This window comes from Sceloporus occidentalis, unplaced genomic scaffold (assembly GCF_023333645.1).
Source record: "Sceloporus occidentalis isolate IW3139 unplaced genomic scaffold, rSceOcc1.0.p SCAF_3, whole genome shotgun sequence".
In the NCBI taxonomy this organism is placed as follows: domain Eukaryota; kingdom Metazoa; phylum Chordata; class Lepidosauria; order Squamata; family Phrynosomatidae; genus Sceloporus; species Sceloporus occidentalis.
Genome location: NW_028316983.1, coordinates 185043088 through 185060446, shown reverse-complemented (window position 1 = coordinate 185060446; position 17359 = coordinate 185043088). Strand labels below are relative to the sequence as shown.

Sequence of the window (17359 nt, the reverse complement as noted above, 5' to 3'; positions counted from 1 at the left end):
CTTCAATCAGAGTTAATTCTTAGTTATATGCAGAACAATCAGTGGCTGCAAACTAATGCAGATACATTCAATAAAGTTGTGGAAAGTGACCTGTATATAGAAAATGTACAGAGCATTTACATGATTTTTTAAAAAAAAAGTAATAAACAAGGAGGTAAAGACTTTAATAGAATACAAGAAAGATTTTTTCTTCCAGTTTAGTAAAGTTACAATAAACTTTCTATCTACAATGAAAGGCAAAAGAAAATGAGTGGCCAGTCAGTATGAGTTCATCAAAGACCACAAGGATTGAGGAAATCAGTCTCTTAGTTGCAAATAGTATGTCTGATGCTTTGACTGTGACTGATGCTTTGTCCTATTAGCATAAAAGCTGTACAGTGGTGCAGGCAGGGGGGGTTGTTGGAAGGAAATGTTGTTGGCATTTATTACCTTTCTCTGGAGGGAGGGGGAAAAGCTGGACAAATAAGAAAATTTCAAGGAGGAATTCTGGGATATGTAGAAAATGCCTTTGTGATCATTTTCAGGAGGTTGTTATAAGACTTCTGTTTCCAAGACTGCCTGTCAGGAATTTCTCAAAGTTACATTCAAGGAATGTCTTTGAGGGTGGCTTTTGAGAAGTCATTTGTCTTGTATACTTAGGGGTTTTGTTTTGTTTTGTTTTCTAATCATTTAGGTCCCAGCATTTCTCATTTCTCAGGTGAGAAAGATGAATGAGGCTACAATCAACAATACCAAAAGGCAGCTAATGTTTGACAAAGGTGTGCGAAGACTATTAAGAAGAAAAACTATGGAGCGAGAGAGGCCAGAAAGAACGGAGGTGGTTATTTGTTTATATATCTGTCCCATTGATTACAGACCGCTAACCATGCTCTCCAAGAATCTCAAAATGATTTGCAGATATTAAACAACAAAGTGCCATAATAATATACAACAATTAAAATCAGAAGACCTGGGTGAAGAGTTCAGTCTTAAATAGGTGCCTCAAGTATTCCAAAGTTTCCACTTCCTAAATACCACTTTGAAGAGCATTTAACAAGGCGGGTGGTATTGCTGAGAAGGCCTGCTTCCAGGTTGGCTAATAAGCTATTTGACAATAGCAGCTATTCAAATGCACCAGACCCTCCATTTTAATTTGGGGTACTCATACTGGTATGATCCACCCCAAATCTCCCCCTCCCAAAAAAAGAGACAAAGGTGGGGTACAGACCACCCAAAAAGGGCGGTCTCCTGGCCCCTGGTTTTGGTCTGCGGGGAAGCTGCAGCCTCCAGAACGCGGGACTTCTCCGTAGACCAAAAAAAACCCTGCAAAAAGCGGGTTCTTCTTGTGGCACGATTATGATGCCGCAATGCACCAATGGTGCACTTGCACCGTCATAATGGCGCCACAGTGTGCAGACGCTATGAGTCCAGTACGTAACGATGGTGGTGCCGATCTGTACAGGCCATTTTGATGCCCTCGTCACATGCGAGGAGCGTCTAGAAGTGCCGCCCCTCACACGTGACGAGGGCGTCCTTTCGCGCTCGTCTGGACCGGGCCAAAGACAGCATTTGTTCCCCTAATCATCAGCCCTTCAAACCTCTCCCCAAAAGAAAAAAATTAGCTGCAAAATCAGCCAAAATGGCAGCCAGAAGTGTAATGCTGTCACTTGAGGCACACTGAAATGTGCTACCATGGCCCATCAGGTAGGTATAGGAAGGAAAAATGCCCCCTGCCCTGTTTGCAGTTGCTCACCTCTGTTCTAGACCAAGCAGAAAGGTAGTACACATAAAGTACATTACATGGGTTTACCAGTTCATGCACTACAATGACCAGGCTGTCCCATTGCAATGGTCAGGCAAGGGTGTAGTTAGCATACCTACCAACACAGGTAATATCCACTCCTTAGCAGAGATGTCATTTGGTCCTCTAAGGATTCAGGAGCATATCCAGATTAAATCCTTATTCCTTTTGAGGATGTACAACTCTCTCTAGAAGAGACAAACTCCCCAATTCCCATACCTGGAAATGGTACATACATAGAATCTTTGGAATCGTGGGGGGAGGAATTATTTTATTGTTTGTGGTTATTGGTTTCTTTTCTTTAAAAAGAAATCTATGCCCCAAATAGCTCAGAAGAAGAAAAATATACAGTCCATTTCAAGGTTTCAGAACTGTAATTTGGTTGATTCCTGACATAAATCTTTGACAGAGAAGAGTATTAGTCATAGTGAATGGAACATGAAACTGGCAGTGAACAGTATTTTGATAACTTGAATTAAATTTCAGTCAGCTCAGCATAAAACCTGGCATTCATATGTTCTAAATTACACAACACTAGAAATGTGGGATAAAGTACTAAGTCTGCCATTGTTCTTTTCTCTGTGTAGTACTAATTGTGTTAGGAACTGGAAGTAAGCATTGCTAATTGAGTTATTCTGGTATTATTCACAAAAAGACTGATAAAAGTCTGCAGCATTCCAAGTAAGGTCAGATGGATTGTGCTTAGATCTACCTTTACAAAACAGTAGGAGCCACATTATCTCCAACAGGAAATCATTGCTCCCAATGAGATTAAACTACCATGCATCATCTCAGTGTGGAAAAAAATCTCTTTGGCTTACTCAGATCTGACCCCTGTTTCCATTCATTCTTTCCAAAGATTCTACCTCTCTTCACCTTAGCCGTTTCTCCCCCCTCTCTTCTAGGTTTCTGTGACATCAGTTATTTCATCAGTAGATAGAAGTGACTGTGATGCAGTAAAATTCACCTCCTAGATGAATTCTTTTTAAAAAAACATCCACATGCTGGTGACATCTTTTTGGCTAACAATAAAAAACTCTTACATTCCCAGCCCGTTTTGTGCCTTAAACAACAGACCTCTCTGTGATCTTTGTAATTAGCCCCAAATATTGGGAAGCAAGCCCAGGGTCATATCTTGCATGATCTAAACAGACACTTTGTGTGCACAGTGGGGCTCTCCCACCCTATAATAGCACCCTTTGAATGTTGGAGACCCTGGGGAAGGAGTGGAAAGAGATACACACCAGCATTTCAACACTGATGAAAAGCAGGACACATGTGGCCAAGCAACGTGTGAGTGTGGTCCAGGCGGCAAAAAGTTATTATCAAAGATGTACACACAAGCTAGGAGAAGCTGCAGCAGTCTGAATTTGCCTAAGCCTACTGGGAAGGTTGACATTCCACCTGCTCCCCTCCCACCACCTGAATTAATTGAGTACAGTGTGCTCACGCCCTATGCAGTTTCAAGCTTATACTGAATATTCACAAGAATAAAGTGTATGGTGCACGTGCCCATGGTGCGCATGCTGCATGGTGCCGCAAGCACATTCCATTGTTTTCAATGGGGCATGAGTATACGTGAAATTCCCTTCCATAAGGGAAGGGCCCACTGTATTTGCTACTTTTGCACTTTGAACTCAGTTTACACAATAGAGATAAGTCAAGGACAAGGAGAGGAAGGGGGGGATAGAGAGATCAGGATGTGTTAAAAGCATTTGAAAAAGTGGTACAACAGAGGATTAATTGCCTAATTGTAACAGTCATAGGGTATGAAAAGAGGAATATCAGTCCTGCTTATTCTCCCCCTTTTCTCAGATCCTCTTCTTCCATTGCAGTCCCTATGCCATATCCTAGGCCTGAGTATTCCCCAACAAAGGCTTTTCTGGGGTGCAAACAACTGCAGTGGGAAGGAAAGAGCAGGGAAATTTCATTGTCTAATCATTACTTAGGTTAATACTTTTGTTGAAATTAACAGGTTGTTGTTTCTGTCATTTCTGCAGTCTGACATACCTGAAGGGGTGATAAGAGTTCATGCCCCACTGCATTCAAAAGTTTCTATGGCAATTCAGCTGAACAATCAAACAAAAGCCAAAGATATTCTGGCACGATTTCACTGTGAAAACAGGTGAGTAAACATGACAATGAGTTATAGCAAGAGTGAGGAAAGAGCAGTTTGTGGGCTGCATGTGGCCCCATCAGGCCCATAGGTAGGCTGGGGCAACCGTGCACCACCCCGGGGGCCCCAGCCAAAGGGGGTCCCAAACAATGGTGCACCAAGATGGCACGTGCAGCGCACAGTAGGACTCAGGAGTGTGCAAACGCTCTTCCCTACCGAGCCCTATTTTCTGCTAGGCCAAAGAACAACTTGAAATAACTAACTGGCCCAGAACTACAAGTTGAGAGCATAGTGAAGCAGGAAACAAAATGGCTTCATCATTTGCCAAAATCAAGTCACATAAATTAGCCCTTATTCATTTCTGTAGATATTGTATCCACAGTCTTCTAAATGATCTGAAATTAAAAATGAGACAAAGCTACATTTAATCCTAGTTGCTTTGGCTAAACTCAGTGGTCTAGCTTGCTGGTCAGCCTTTACTGTCGTAGAATATGATACCCTTGTTGAAGAATAATGGTTTCCAAACCACCATTTTCAGTGCCTTTGAACAGGCTCATGCTGATATGGCAGAAAATAGAAGGAGGGGATTTCTGCTAGATGGTTTTGTTTTGTTTTGGGTTTGGTCTTTTGTTTCTTTTTCTCTTGTTGCTCTCAATGAAATGCGGTGGGGGTGGGAAAGTTATATTTATTCAGAGACTGGAATACAGCATGTGTGGGCATTGAGCAGCCCTCCAGATGTTTTTGAACTGCAGTCCCCAGAATTCTTCATTATTATCAATGCCGCCTAGAGCTGCTGGGACTTTCAGCCCAACATCTGGAGGGCTGCATGGTTCCTGCCCTGTGCTAGCAGAATGCGATCCAAAGCCTCACTGTTGTGCTCCTGGTTCGTTTTACTTTTGCTACCTCTATCTGTCTTGGCAGAAAAGTGGCAGAGAATCTGGATTGAGGCCTTCCAATGGCCAATCTTTGTTTTCCTGTGACAGAGAAGATCCACAAAGAGCACATAATGGCTACTTTAATCAAACTGTGTATATTACCTGAATAATTCAGAAGAATATTTTCAAAGTATGTACTAAGCAATTATGTAAATTTATTAGAAATTATAACAAATAATAAAATTTAGGGTGGGTAGGTTTCTGTGGATCTGCTGGTAGATCTATGTGTGATTTGCAGTGGAAGATTTCAGATTCCCAATTCTTTAACCATTCATGGTTATTTCAGTTGACTTGACTACTCTTGATTTTTCCCACTTTCAATTCATAGCCATGGCTCATCAGAGAAGATGAAAATACAAACCCAAAGTTTACATGAAGTTGGAGGAAACATAGGTAAATGTTGACTTAAAATTCCACAGGAGCAGACATTTCCTTTAGTTGTGGGACTAAAGCTAAATGCAACACACAGCAATTAAGACAGAACTCACTGGGAATGACTTCAGTATAAATGGGAATGTGTGATAAGAGTTATAAAGATTTGTTCTCAAATGCTTTTAGGCAACTGCTTTTCTCAGTACTGTAATTTAGCATGGGGCAGAGCTTGGACAATTTATCTATAGGATTTGAATAAATGGATCTCTTCCGTATTGAAAATGCTAAAAGTATAAAAATAATGAGATCCAGCCTGATGTAGTAGTTCAAGTATTGGACTGGGACACTGGGAGACCAGTGTTCAAATCTCTAATTGACCATGGAAAATCATTGGGTGACCTTGGGCAAGTCACACTATCTCAGCCTCAGAGCAAGGCAAGGGCAAACCCCCTCTGAACAAATTCGGCCAAGAAAATCCCAAAATAAGTTCAACAAGCATAAGAAATTATTTGAAGGCACACGGCAATATAAAGTTAACACTGTCTAAAACTGTTCTTTTCTTCTTCTTTTTTAACACAATGTTTCTTTCAGGACAACACTGTTTGGATCCAGATGCTTACATGCTAGATGTTTACCGTGCAAATCCACAAGCAGAATGGGTGATTAAACCAAAAATAAGTTGAATTCTGTAAAGACTTCATGGCAGAGCACTTTGGAAAATGCCAAAATGATGGTTAAAAAGCCTCTCTATTGTAAGCCACATTGCCAGTGATGAAACCAAAGTGGTTGTATTCAGCAAGTAACTTCTCAATTTAATTTGCAACCTGTGTCTTCCAAATGTATCTTGAGAACTCTTACTTCAGTTAACAGTTTGTAATAATAATTTATAATGACTACACTTTTAACACTGGTTTTACCACTGCCACTTTTCAACTGATATGAAGGAATACAGTCAGCTCTTGTTCACTGAATAAACACTGGATTACTATTACCACCACCATGCCACACTTTTAGACTTGTTTGGGTGGCATCCCAAGAGCAAAAGGACATCTACCAGTAGGTAGGAATCTTGAAGGAAAGGGGAGGGCATCTTTTTAATATGAAGAAAAGGCCGTGCCAAAATTCATCCCTAGTCGAAAGATATCTTTTGTTGTCAAACACTTTGTGACTCAGATCAAGGTGGCCAATAAGAGGGAATAACTACTATGTAAAGCATTTTTATGTTACTGTACTGTGCATGTATATAAATGTATAGGTATAAACAATTGCCTATCAGGGTTTTAATTTCTCTGGTTTTATCCATGTCTAAATTAATATGTAACCATTTGCACAAGTTAATCAGTTGACATGTACATTTTACGTGGTATAATAATCATTGATCCAGAATACAAACAACTTTGAAGGAGCTGAAGGGTGAAAGCCTAGAAACATCATAAAATTAGCAAAATGTTTTTATATAAAAAAAGTCTACCCTTACTGTTAAACATTCACAACATGTGATTTTTGCAGGTGCTCACTGAAATGTGTCATCCTTTCTCTCAAAAACATCTTCTTTATTATTTCTTTTGCTTTTTCATTTAATGTTAAAGTAGCAACAGTGTTGAAAATAGTGGTCTTGGCTTGGCATTTGTATAACTATAGGATAACCTAAAAAGCTGTCTTCATATCAGACAGGGAAGAATTATTTCAGCGTGAGGTATTATAAAATTTGAAGACAACCTCTAGCAATTTTGACCCCTTTTCTTTCAAATGCAAAAAGAAGCATTTCAAAGAGTGCCCAATACTGAGTGGGAGTGAAAGAAAATATAAGGTAGTGTCTAATGGGAGGTATTCACTAACTGCTGTATGGGAAGACAAAATGTATTGCATGTATTGATTTCCAGTTTTCATATATTTTTGTATCTGTGGTAGCAGTAGTGTGTGTGTATTTTTTATTTTTATCTTTATGTAACTTCTCCTTCTCAGCTGAACCTCAAACATACTTAAAGGGTTTAAAAACTGAAATACTTACTGCATGGTTAATTCAGTGTAGCTTGTTTAGCTTTTCAAAAATTGGACCATGAAAGGAAGCAGGAAAATCTCTTTGCAACGGATATATGTTTGAGCTGTGACTAAGCAAGTGCATTACTTCCATTTGACTAGATAGCCTATGTCTGTCCAGGCTACATACATTACATGACAGGAATCCCATAGTTTTACTCAAATCAGTGTAATCTATACCTATATGTTAACTTTTTATATAGGTGAATTATGTAAAATATTTAGAGGGATATTTTTAAAAAGCACACGTTTTATACTCCATGATTTGCAAAATGGAATAAATGTCTTAATACAGATTCATTTTCAGAAAGGTACTGTAAAATATTCCATAATAATACAGTAATATCTTATTCGGTTGCTCAAGTCTTAATGCTGCAATCTACCTCACTGCATTTTCCTGCATCTACCAATTCTGATAGCCCTAAAGAGCCATTTTTTGTGAGATGATATTTCCTTAGCCACATCCCCACTACAGGGGAACAGTGCTAATAGTGCTCCCCCATCTTGTTTCTGCATGTACAAACTCAGTCCATAATCTGAAATTGTACAGGCAGCCTTTGAAGCAGTATGTGAGACTTCAGCTATAGGCACAGACCTCAGGATGATGGAGCAGAGCCAGAAAACCCCTAAGATCAGGCTAGAAAATTTAGACAGCCAGAACTATGTAGCTCAGCTTATTCATGCTTTATGGGTCAGAAATACACAAAATGAGCAAGTACCAAGAAATATTAAGCCATTGGTTGACTCTGAGCCCTCTCAGGAGTAATAGGGGTTACAAAGTATCCTGTGCACTTAAGAGCAAGATATGCCAAACATGGAGGACAATTCTAAGTATATTATTGAGCTTGTAAGAATCTTTTATAAGGGTGCTTGAATGCTAATTGATGCAAAATGTAATTTGCCCCCCCCCCCTTGCAAATGGACAAAATTATTAACAACCTGCCTGTCATTGCTGAGCCCCCTCCTTTAAAAATAGTTCTGGGGTCCCTGCACAAAAGACAGCTTCAGCTTGTTCCTTCACAAACCTACCCTGTTTTTATTATCTATTTAGAAGTATGAGTTTGTTATACAATTTGTATATAAAAGCGACAGGAGGAAAGGGTAGAGCAAAAAGCAATAACCACCACCACCCCATACACTTTGATGATACTTTTCCATTGCTATCCATGCATTGTGCTTTTCCTGATATTTACATGTTGATTTTTATGTTTATTTTTAAAATGTAACTTTTTTCTTGATAGCTTTATAAACTAGTAATTGGTTCAATCTGTAATGCTGTCATGAAACTAGCCCTCACTAGTAAAGAGTGCCCTGCAGCTTCTTAAAAAACGTATTCAGCATTCAAACACCTGTCACTATGTCAGAGTTTTATTCCAAACTTCTGTGTCACTGTTTTCTTCCCATGACCAAAGAGGTCTTATATCTTTTGCCATTGGATCCAGAAGGAAGTAGCACAGCTTGAAGGGTTAGGAAAAAGGAGGTTTTATTCCTACCTTTCACTGTATCAGGATACACTCCAGACCATTCCTCAGTAGACCATGGGACTGAGGGAAGGGGAGTTAAGTGTGAGCCAATGAGGGGTCATAGTTTGAGTACTGAGCTAAGATTTCAAGAGACCTGGGTTTGAATCCTCCATGGAAATCCCCTGGGTGACCTTGTGCAAGTCACTATCTTTTACCCTAAACAGAACTCAATGACAAATGGCCTCTGAATAAATCTTGCCAAGAAAATCCTAGGACAGAGTTGCCATAAGTAAGAGTCAGCTTGAAGGCACATAATTTTGTAAGCACTGGAGGGAAATTTTGTGTCCTTGCTGCATAAAGGAAATGCTGGTGGTGATGGGAAAAAATGTAGGGTGGTACACAAGGCAATTTCTTTCACAGGAAGAAAGCGAAAATGCTTGTATCTTAAATGAGTATATATGAAGAATGAAAGTGGGCTCAAAAGTCATGCCCCCACAGTGCTCATCTGCATGTCCTAACCACCACCAATCCTTTCCATTGAGGTCCTAAAGCTGAAGGGAAGCCAAAGAAAGCTCCTGTTTTGTACCCGTGTTGAAAGAAGGCAGAAATTTCTTCCTCCAAACCAATCTTTTCCTGAATGTGCCATTCCATTTACTCTTGTTCTTTCTACTCAGTCCCAGTGCATAAGCAAAATACCTACTTAAAAATTACAGAATGATAATTGTTCTACCTGAAGGCTTGCATATTTTTCTCATGGGTAAAATCTGGAAATCAGCCAAAGTTAAGCAATGTACTAGATGAAAAGGAAGGGGGGGGGAGTGAAGAAAGCGAACGGAATGAGTATATTTTTATTTCTGTTCACTTCTGCTGAATTCACATAACATAAAAATGGTGTAACCGCCTAGCACAGTTTTAAAAAATAATGGCCAGAATCCTGACTGGAAGTTGCATTATCATAAGTGGACTTCCTTATGCAGGAATTAGAATTGAACAATTAAGTAGAGAGATGCTGTTATGTTACTAAGGAGCAGAGCTAGCAAAGTGACCATTGCACATTGATTCCACTATACACCAAGCATTCCTGCCAATGTCCTGATCTGCATCTTCACAATTCACTAACAGGGTTTCTTAGCACGGCTGCTACTCAGCTAAGTATACGTAAAGTTACATTAAATAAAAGGTGATATATGATTCTGGCAATTATTAACTAAAATCTTTTTGTATTTGTTACCATTGACCATCTGTCATCAATAGTTTGATTACAGTCATGATTAAATGCAGAGGATTTAGAAAACAACATGTATGAATTTAACCTAGGACAAAAATTAAAGTGGTTATCATCTAAACCCCTTACATGCTTTCTTTCATATGCTATTAAAACACAGGCTTCCTACAAACCAATCTTGAAGCTGAAGAATGTAAATTTATAAAAACAGGTGATTGATATGTTAATATAAGCCCAGTTTTTCTTGAGCACTTGAATCAATCCCAAACTTATTAGGGCTATCTAAATCTAAAAATAAACATTCAGGCTTAACAGGTTTGTGGACTGGATGAATGGACATTTTTAGCCCTTTAAAACTACTATTTTATGCTTCACCAACTTACCCCTAGGTATTTACTTAAATGTTTTTAGTTGCAGCCCACAATAAGTGTTATGGAACCTTATTTTTTTAAAGGCCCTTTTCATTACTTGGCACCATGCAGTGGTCCAAACCTCAGCTCGATCCAGCATGTCACTCTGCTAAATGTTTAGCTCAACTCTTTCATCAGTCTGTGAAAACATGTGTATATGTAGAGCATAAGCAGCAGCTTCAGTTGTGTGGCTTCTCTTTTTGTGTGTGTGTCAACTAATGGCAACACCATGACTTTCATAGTTTTCTTAGGTGAGGAATATTCAGAGGTGGTTTTGTCAGTTCCTTCCTCTGAAATATAGCCTAAAGCATCTGGTATTCATTGGTTGTCTCCCATCCAAATACTCATCCTGCTTAGCTTCCAATATCAGATGTAATCTGTGGTCTTTAAGGTTTCTTAGGCATCTTGTACTTTACAGTATAAACAGGAACCATCACTGCCTTGCCCATGTTCAGAAAGCATTATGTTCTGGTCTCAGTAGAGATCAGAACCTGTTCTGCAACCTGACAACTTTTTAAGTGGAATGCAACAATTTACATGTCCATCTTCAAGGTGAACCACTCTGGTGTTCTAGGAACAAGAGACCAGCAGATTTTCAGTATGATTTCAACAATTACCTGCTATGTTTTATTGAAAAACTAATCACAATTTGTTCAAAATTAACTCCCTATTGAATCTCTTACCCTTGTATTGTGAACTGAACCTTTTCAGTATACAGTACACACACAATAAGGAAGGATGCTTTTATTGTGTGGGGCCCAATTTTACTTCTTTATTATAAAAAGAGCCACTCCAGCCAAAGGAAATACTGTCAAGTAATCAGAAGATACACTGCAAATACTGATTTTTAAAACTTTCACCAGCATTTTTAAAAAAAACACAAAAACAACAGTACTGAGTTAATGTTAACATTTTGGTAGAGGTATCTGTTGCACAAAGAGACTTTAAAAATTGTATTCTAAACGTTTTGGCTAAAAACATTATCCTGAGCTGGAAAATATAGGGAGATCACTATACAATTACAGTTAAAAACATTTGTTCTTCATTAACAGTAGACAAAACCTCTTAAAATGGACAATTTCCCCTGCCATTTAGCGCTCAGCCCCAGGGCAGGAATGTGGAAAGACTCCACGCAGGTCAAAGGCTTCGCTGAAGTCAAAAGATTCCGCCTGTTGGCCCTTAATCAGCATGAGGTTTCTCAAACACCCTCGGAATGAGCTCTTACTGGTCAAGCAATTTTGTTTTACATCAGCTAGAAAACAAGTGAGAGAACATAGTAAGCTTGTTTACTGTCTGGAAGAGATTAAAATTTGCACTTTAAGAACTGCCTGATGCATTGTAATAATTCCTAAAAGATAAACCAAAAGAATAATAATAGAAAGCATGGCAGACAGTATTGCTCTCCTTCCATAGGATTTGCAGTGCATGGCATGCATCAAGGCAATTCCAGTAAAAAGGAGGGAAGAGAATTGTCCTTGGGACATAGAAACAGTAGCCAGACAGTTCTGTGGTGATAGTCAGGACTGGCAGTGGATCTGAAAGATATCATTTGGCTCCTATCAGCAAACTGGCCACAATACAGTTTTGAAGAGAAGGAAGAAATACAAGAGCAAGCACTAGGAAGCTGCTCACATCATAGGACCCTGCTGTGTTTTATAGTCCTTTCTCTTCCAGGAAATTGGTTATATCCTGGCCCAGCATTTTTATTAGTCATTCAGAACAAACAACTACAAGTTGAGGTTGGGAGAGTATTGCAATTACTTGTTTGTCCCTACACACCCTTACTTTTGAAAGTGAGGAAAGCTACATACCAGGATAGCCTCCAACGTAAATGGGGTTGTTTGTATCTGCAGAGGTTGAGTGCATATGTGGATTATCAGTGTGAACCAAGTTCCCATCAACTGTCAGAGCAATATGATGTTTGCTTTTGTTTGCTTGAAGTTTGTGCCACTGTCCATCGCACAGACTGGTGGTGCCTTTTGGTGCATATGTAGCTGTTATTCTGCCAGCTCCATTGTTAACGCTGAATAAAATCTACACAAAATCAGCCAAATGGCAGTAAGGACAGAAGACAAGTGAAATAAATGGCTCTTTTAACCCAACAAATTGCTTAACAATGACATGGGGCAGTTTTCATTTTAATCACATGGATAATGATTAAATCAAAGTTCACTTGAAATGCAGTTTTGTACATTCCTTACACTTGGCTAAGGAACAACTAATAAAATATTGCCTATGTGAATAATGTGGGTATCTCTATTAATTTAAGCAGATAACTAACTATTACTGCAGCAACCACAAACAGGTCCATGGAGGTTCAAGGGGGTCAACATAACTACCAGGTTTCTTGTTTAAAATGTGTCATTTGGGAAACTGAACACTACTATCCTGTCATAAGTGGAAAGATGAATGATATAAACTGATTGGTCATCATTCTATCTTTGGATTCTGTGAAAGAATATTCATAATTTTTCTAATGCTTTGAATAGAGGTTCAGGTACCCCATCAAAAAATCTGTCAAGTGCGAGGGTGCAAAGACCAACACTTTTTAAAATTATTATTAGAAAGAACAGCAAAATAATGGCTGGGATCCTGTTTAGTATTTATGATGTTGTAAGTAAGACTTATGATGCTGTAAATATTTCCAGTTCACATTTACAGACATGGCACCATTGCAACGACTGAAAAAGTCTCCTCAAATGCACCTTGGAAACCAGGCAGCCACATCAACTGAAGGAATCCCAAGGCATTGCTGGGCAGTAAACAATAATGTATCCCACCTCCTCCTGCCAACAAGGCTCAGTGCAAAGAGCAATTGCAACAGAATCCTGTGTAGGGATTTGGAGAGGAAGGTTGAATTGGAAGACAAAGCTATGACAATGGAGCTCCATCATCGTAGCTGTCTGATGATGTAGGATCTCAGCCAATGTTTTTTGCAGAAAGAAGACAGATCTGAGGAGGTAGGGTGGATTAATCCTTAGCAATGGACTGGGATCATGTTGTTGGATGACATGCCTCAACACCCCTACCCAGAATAGGTAATGGTAAGCAATGCTGGGAGTTAGTAATAATCTAGGCCAAACGTTTTAACAATGAAACTTTTTATGCATGTCCACGCCAATGCTTGGAAATGTACCTTGGAACTTATGGTGTTCAACTTAACTTACATTGAAGTGTGTCTGAAACTGCAGCCTAAGTTGTTGGCTGTTTAAAAAGATTTTTATGTGCTCAGCCCCATGGCAAGTGGTGTGTGGACCATAGGTGTTTATTTTAATTTGCAACTCAGCTTTGCAAAGAGAATAAACTAAGGTTTTCACAGCCAGCTGACAGCTCTTTACACCCTCTACCTCAATAGAGGTGCCTCAGCTTTACACTTCTATAGACAGAAAACCATTTCACTTATGCCACAACTGAGCTGACTATCTTGTGCAAGGAGTAGGGCCAAGCTGTTCTCCACTGATTCATGAGGAGTGGGAAATGGCATATTTTTATAACTACCTCCTCACCTACCCAGGCAATCTGAGAGAAGTAACCATAAAGCAATATAGCCCCCTTTTCTGAACCTCATTGTGAAGACACATCAATGAATTTGCTCACATTCCTAAGAAAAAAAGCAGCACATTATACAAGACAGGCACTCTGGAGTTAATGGAAAGAAATACAAAGGTAACAGTGGGTTCACATTATTCTACAAATGCTTTGTTTAATGGGAAATTTTCCTAGGAACCTAAAATAGTATGTAAAAGTTGATTTGGTTGAAATAATGTTTACTGCTACTCTGAACTGTTTTTAAGTGGTTCAATTTCCTTCAATGGCAATATATTATCTGACAGACTTGGCAAAAATGCTTTTGAAAAAGTGCATTTTAGATTTCTCAAGTTTACTTTGAGTAAATTTATAAAATAGTAGCTATGATGTGAAAATTGTCTTTAATACAGTATTTATGATCTTTCATTTCTTTCATTAACCTAATTTTCATACCCCTTCATTTCTCATTTCTTTAATTAGAGAACCACAAAGAAACATTTCTTACCCCCATGTGTATTAAAACAGATAGCTGCAAAATCAGCTTAATAACCAGAAGCAGGGTGGGGTGGGATTGGTGTTGAAAATTAGCAGCATGATTCACTGATATAGTTAAAATACATTTGTTAACTAATAGAGAACGAATGGATAAACCCCATATTTATAATGAAAAGTGTACTCAGCAGTTTGCACTGCCATACATTAACAATTTCCACAGCTTTTTTCTCAAAAATTACACGTAACATGCATTTTTCTTGATGCTGATTAAAAGCCCACAGCTAGATTCATCAATTCTGATCAACAAAGATATAATCATACATCATTTGAATTCATACCATACCTTCCCATTTACAAGCTCCAGTCCAACAGCATCTACTTTAGCACTACTGATTCCAAGAAGAACTCCATTTGCAATAGTCGTGCGAAACTCAAATGTGATATTAACATCAGACCGTACTTTATAACCTTCCTTAACTAAAGGAAAGAGAGAAGAAGAAAAAGAATTGGGAGAGTCATCTCAAATCCTTTCAGAATGGAGTGTCATGGTGAAGGGAACATCTGGATAAACCAAGACAATCAGGTTGGCAGGGCTGGACCTTGCCCAGATGACATTGCTTGCTCCCTGATTTAAATAATCTATGAAATGCATAGGGCCAGCTCTATTACATTTTGGCCAAGCAAGGCAGATATGAGGAATGCATCATCAGTGCACTGTGCTTCTCAGGTTATCAGGTAATTATTAATTTTCTAATATGCCAGGGACTAACACTACATTGTACTCATTGGCTGCAGCTATCCCTTTCATTCATGAAAACTTGTCAGGGATTGGCAGCCATTGACTCAGGGACTAGGAAACACCACTGTGAGCAGCACTGCTTTGGCACATCCTTTTGAATTCCCTGGCCATTCTCATTCTCCTAAACCAAAAATCAGCAGCAGCAATACTTGTTTGTGGTTGGCTTGGCTGTCTGTCCATCCCAATTAAATGCATGTTCCCAACATATGACAAGACAGTGCCATAAGAGAAAGGTCCCATGCCAAGTGAGCTGCCAGAGAGGTAACTCAATCAGGCATACTCATTCCACATGTGCATGCTTTGGAAGCAGACAAGATAATCAAAACAAAATGTGTATGTAAATCTTCATTAATTATCAATGAAGTCAATAAAAACAATTGGCATCTGAAAATCATTCAACATTTAAAGAGGCCGTAACAGTCAGCTCATAAAGCCTAAGGGGGCCTCCATTTACAAGGAATTCATGTGTTACATATGGTAATTTGTAACTATAAACAATGGCTACGAACCAGGTCTCAAGATGGAGAAACTTACTTACAGCAGTTTTCCAATGTACAAGACTGCCCCAGTAGCTTATTTCACAACAGAAATCATAAATTCAAGCAACTGCCCAACTTCTCAACCTTACAGACCTTTACCTGCTTTTTTGTCAATTGACGAAAGGAGTATATTTCTCAAACACAGAATAATTATATGAGGAAATCTTTATATACTAGTAGTAGGTAGTTAAGAAACGCCTTCGTTTCATTTCCAGCCCTATTTCAATTAGTATTTTCAAAAATAATTAAAATTAGTAGATTAATTCATTTAACTCTAGTAAAACATCCTCTTCCTTACCAAGAGCAAGAAAACCACTTCCATCAAAAAAGGTTCCTTCCTGGGCTGCAACGTAGCATTTGTTCACAGAAAAAATGGAAACTGGGTTGTCTTTGTTCACTTCTTTGTTATTAATGGTTATTCCACCAATGCATGCAGGGATACTGTGAGTAACCTGCAAATATAGTCAGTACCAGTGTCAGCGCAGCATAAATTAATACACAGACACATCAGGCAATTATTGTTTCAGAACTATAATTCACGAAGAAGTTACTGGTAGAGACAGAAAGAAAAATAATAATATACTTATGCATATTTGTGTCTTGTCTCTAAAAGAGACATTGAGCCACAGTGGATAGATTGTTAAAGTAGGACTGCCCTTCTCATCAATGTTTTAAATAAAATACATTACAAATATTTATAACAATTTTAAAGTTTCCTTACATTTCCAATATTCTTGGCTGAGTAATCAAAGGGTAGACCCCCCAAGTACAGCTTCCCATCAACATCCAGTGTGTTTCCATCTCCTGGAACATTTACAGACACAGGTTCCTGCCCATCAACTATGATTATACCTTTCTTTTTTGTATACTCTGTCTTCACCTGTAAGATAGTATACATTAGTTGGGATTTGCCATCAATAGTCAAGATTCTAGAGCATGAAGCTTAGTACCTATGGAGTTCCATATACTGTTTGGGTTGCTTATGACTATCAAACGTGTTCCTCTCTCTTCCAATGTTGGAAGCAAATGAAGTCTTAATTTATTACATTTTTGCAACATTGGCTTAATTTATTACATTTTTGCAACATTTATGAAATGCAAACTCTAATAATGAGAAAGGATTTTTAAGAAGTTCTACATGAAGAGAATTTAAATAGTCAATGTGGAAGGAGACTACTTCACTAAGGGGTGAAACAGGCAAAATAAGCAGGTTTCCGACCAGCTTCAAGGTGAGGCATTTAGAAAGCACACCCACACTGCACTATGGAGTGAAAAGTCAGACTAAAAAGAAGCTGGATTTTTCCGCTTCTTCCTTGAAAGTACACACCTTTGCATGTACAGTATATATAAATGCACCTACACCAGGGCAGCTCTAAAAGGGTGCTCTTTCAAACCCTAACTCTAATTGTACATGTAAACACCCCACTGCAGAAGCGCATTTAAAAGGGATAGAGCTACTGTACCCAAGTGGTGTGGATGGCAATGCCCAAAAGAGAAACAGTGACATCTCTCATGGAGATGAGTACAACATACACAGAACTGACAGTCAAAGAGGGGGCATGGGGTGAAGGGGGGCATGACTGTACCTTGCCCACAACTGCATGAGCACACCTCTGCTCTGATGCTGTCCCAATGAAGCGCTGCACATGGGAATGAG

General features: G+C 38.9%; 2 protein-coding genes across 4 annotated transcripts in view; one reads left to right on the top strand and one right to left on the bottom strand.

The window, feature by feature from the left end:
* Positions 1-10029, top strand: part of ARHGAP28 (Rho GTPase activating protein 28) — a 93723-nt gene extending 83694 nt beyond the window's left edge. For 2 of the 3 annotated variants that reach the window (XM_089517071.1, XM_089517073.1), the window contains exons 12-15: positions 674-817; positions 3781-3905; positions 5160-5224; positions 5795-10029. In XM_089517071.1, the coding sequence (XP_089373197.1) occupies positions 674-817; positions 3781-3905; positions 5160-5224; positions 5795-5886 (426 nt within the window). In that variant the 3' untranslated portion in view covers positions 5887-10029. The remainder of the gene's footprint in view (positions 1-673; positions 818-3780; positions 3906-5159; positions 5225-5794) is intronic. The other variant, XM_089517072.1, reaches the window with a different exon arrangement.
* A 1146-nt stretch (positions 10030-11175) lies between these two features.
* Positions 11176-17359, bottom strand: part of LAMA1 (laminin subunit alpha 1) — a 109882-nt gene continuing 103698 nt past the window's right edge. Inside the window, exons 60-64 of the mRNA XM_089518357.1 lie at positions 16424-16582; positions 16001-16154; positions 14708-14841; positions 12153-12375; positions 11176-11593 (exon numbers count right to left, since the gene is read on the bottom strand). Of these exons, the coding sequence (XP_089374483.1) occupies positions 11433-11593; positions 12153-12375; positions 14708-14841; positions 16001-16154; positions 16424-16582 (831 nt within the window). The 3' untranslated portion in view covers positions 11176-11432. The remainder of the gene's footprint in view (positions 11594-12152; positions 12376-14707; positions 14842-16000; positions 16155-16423; positions 16583-17359) is intronic.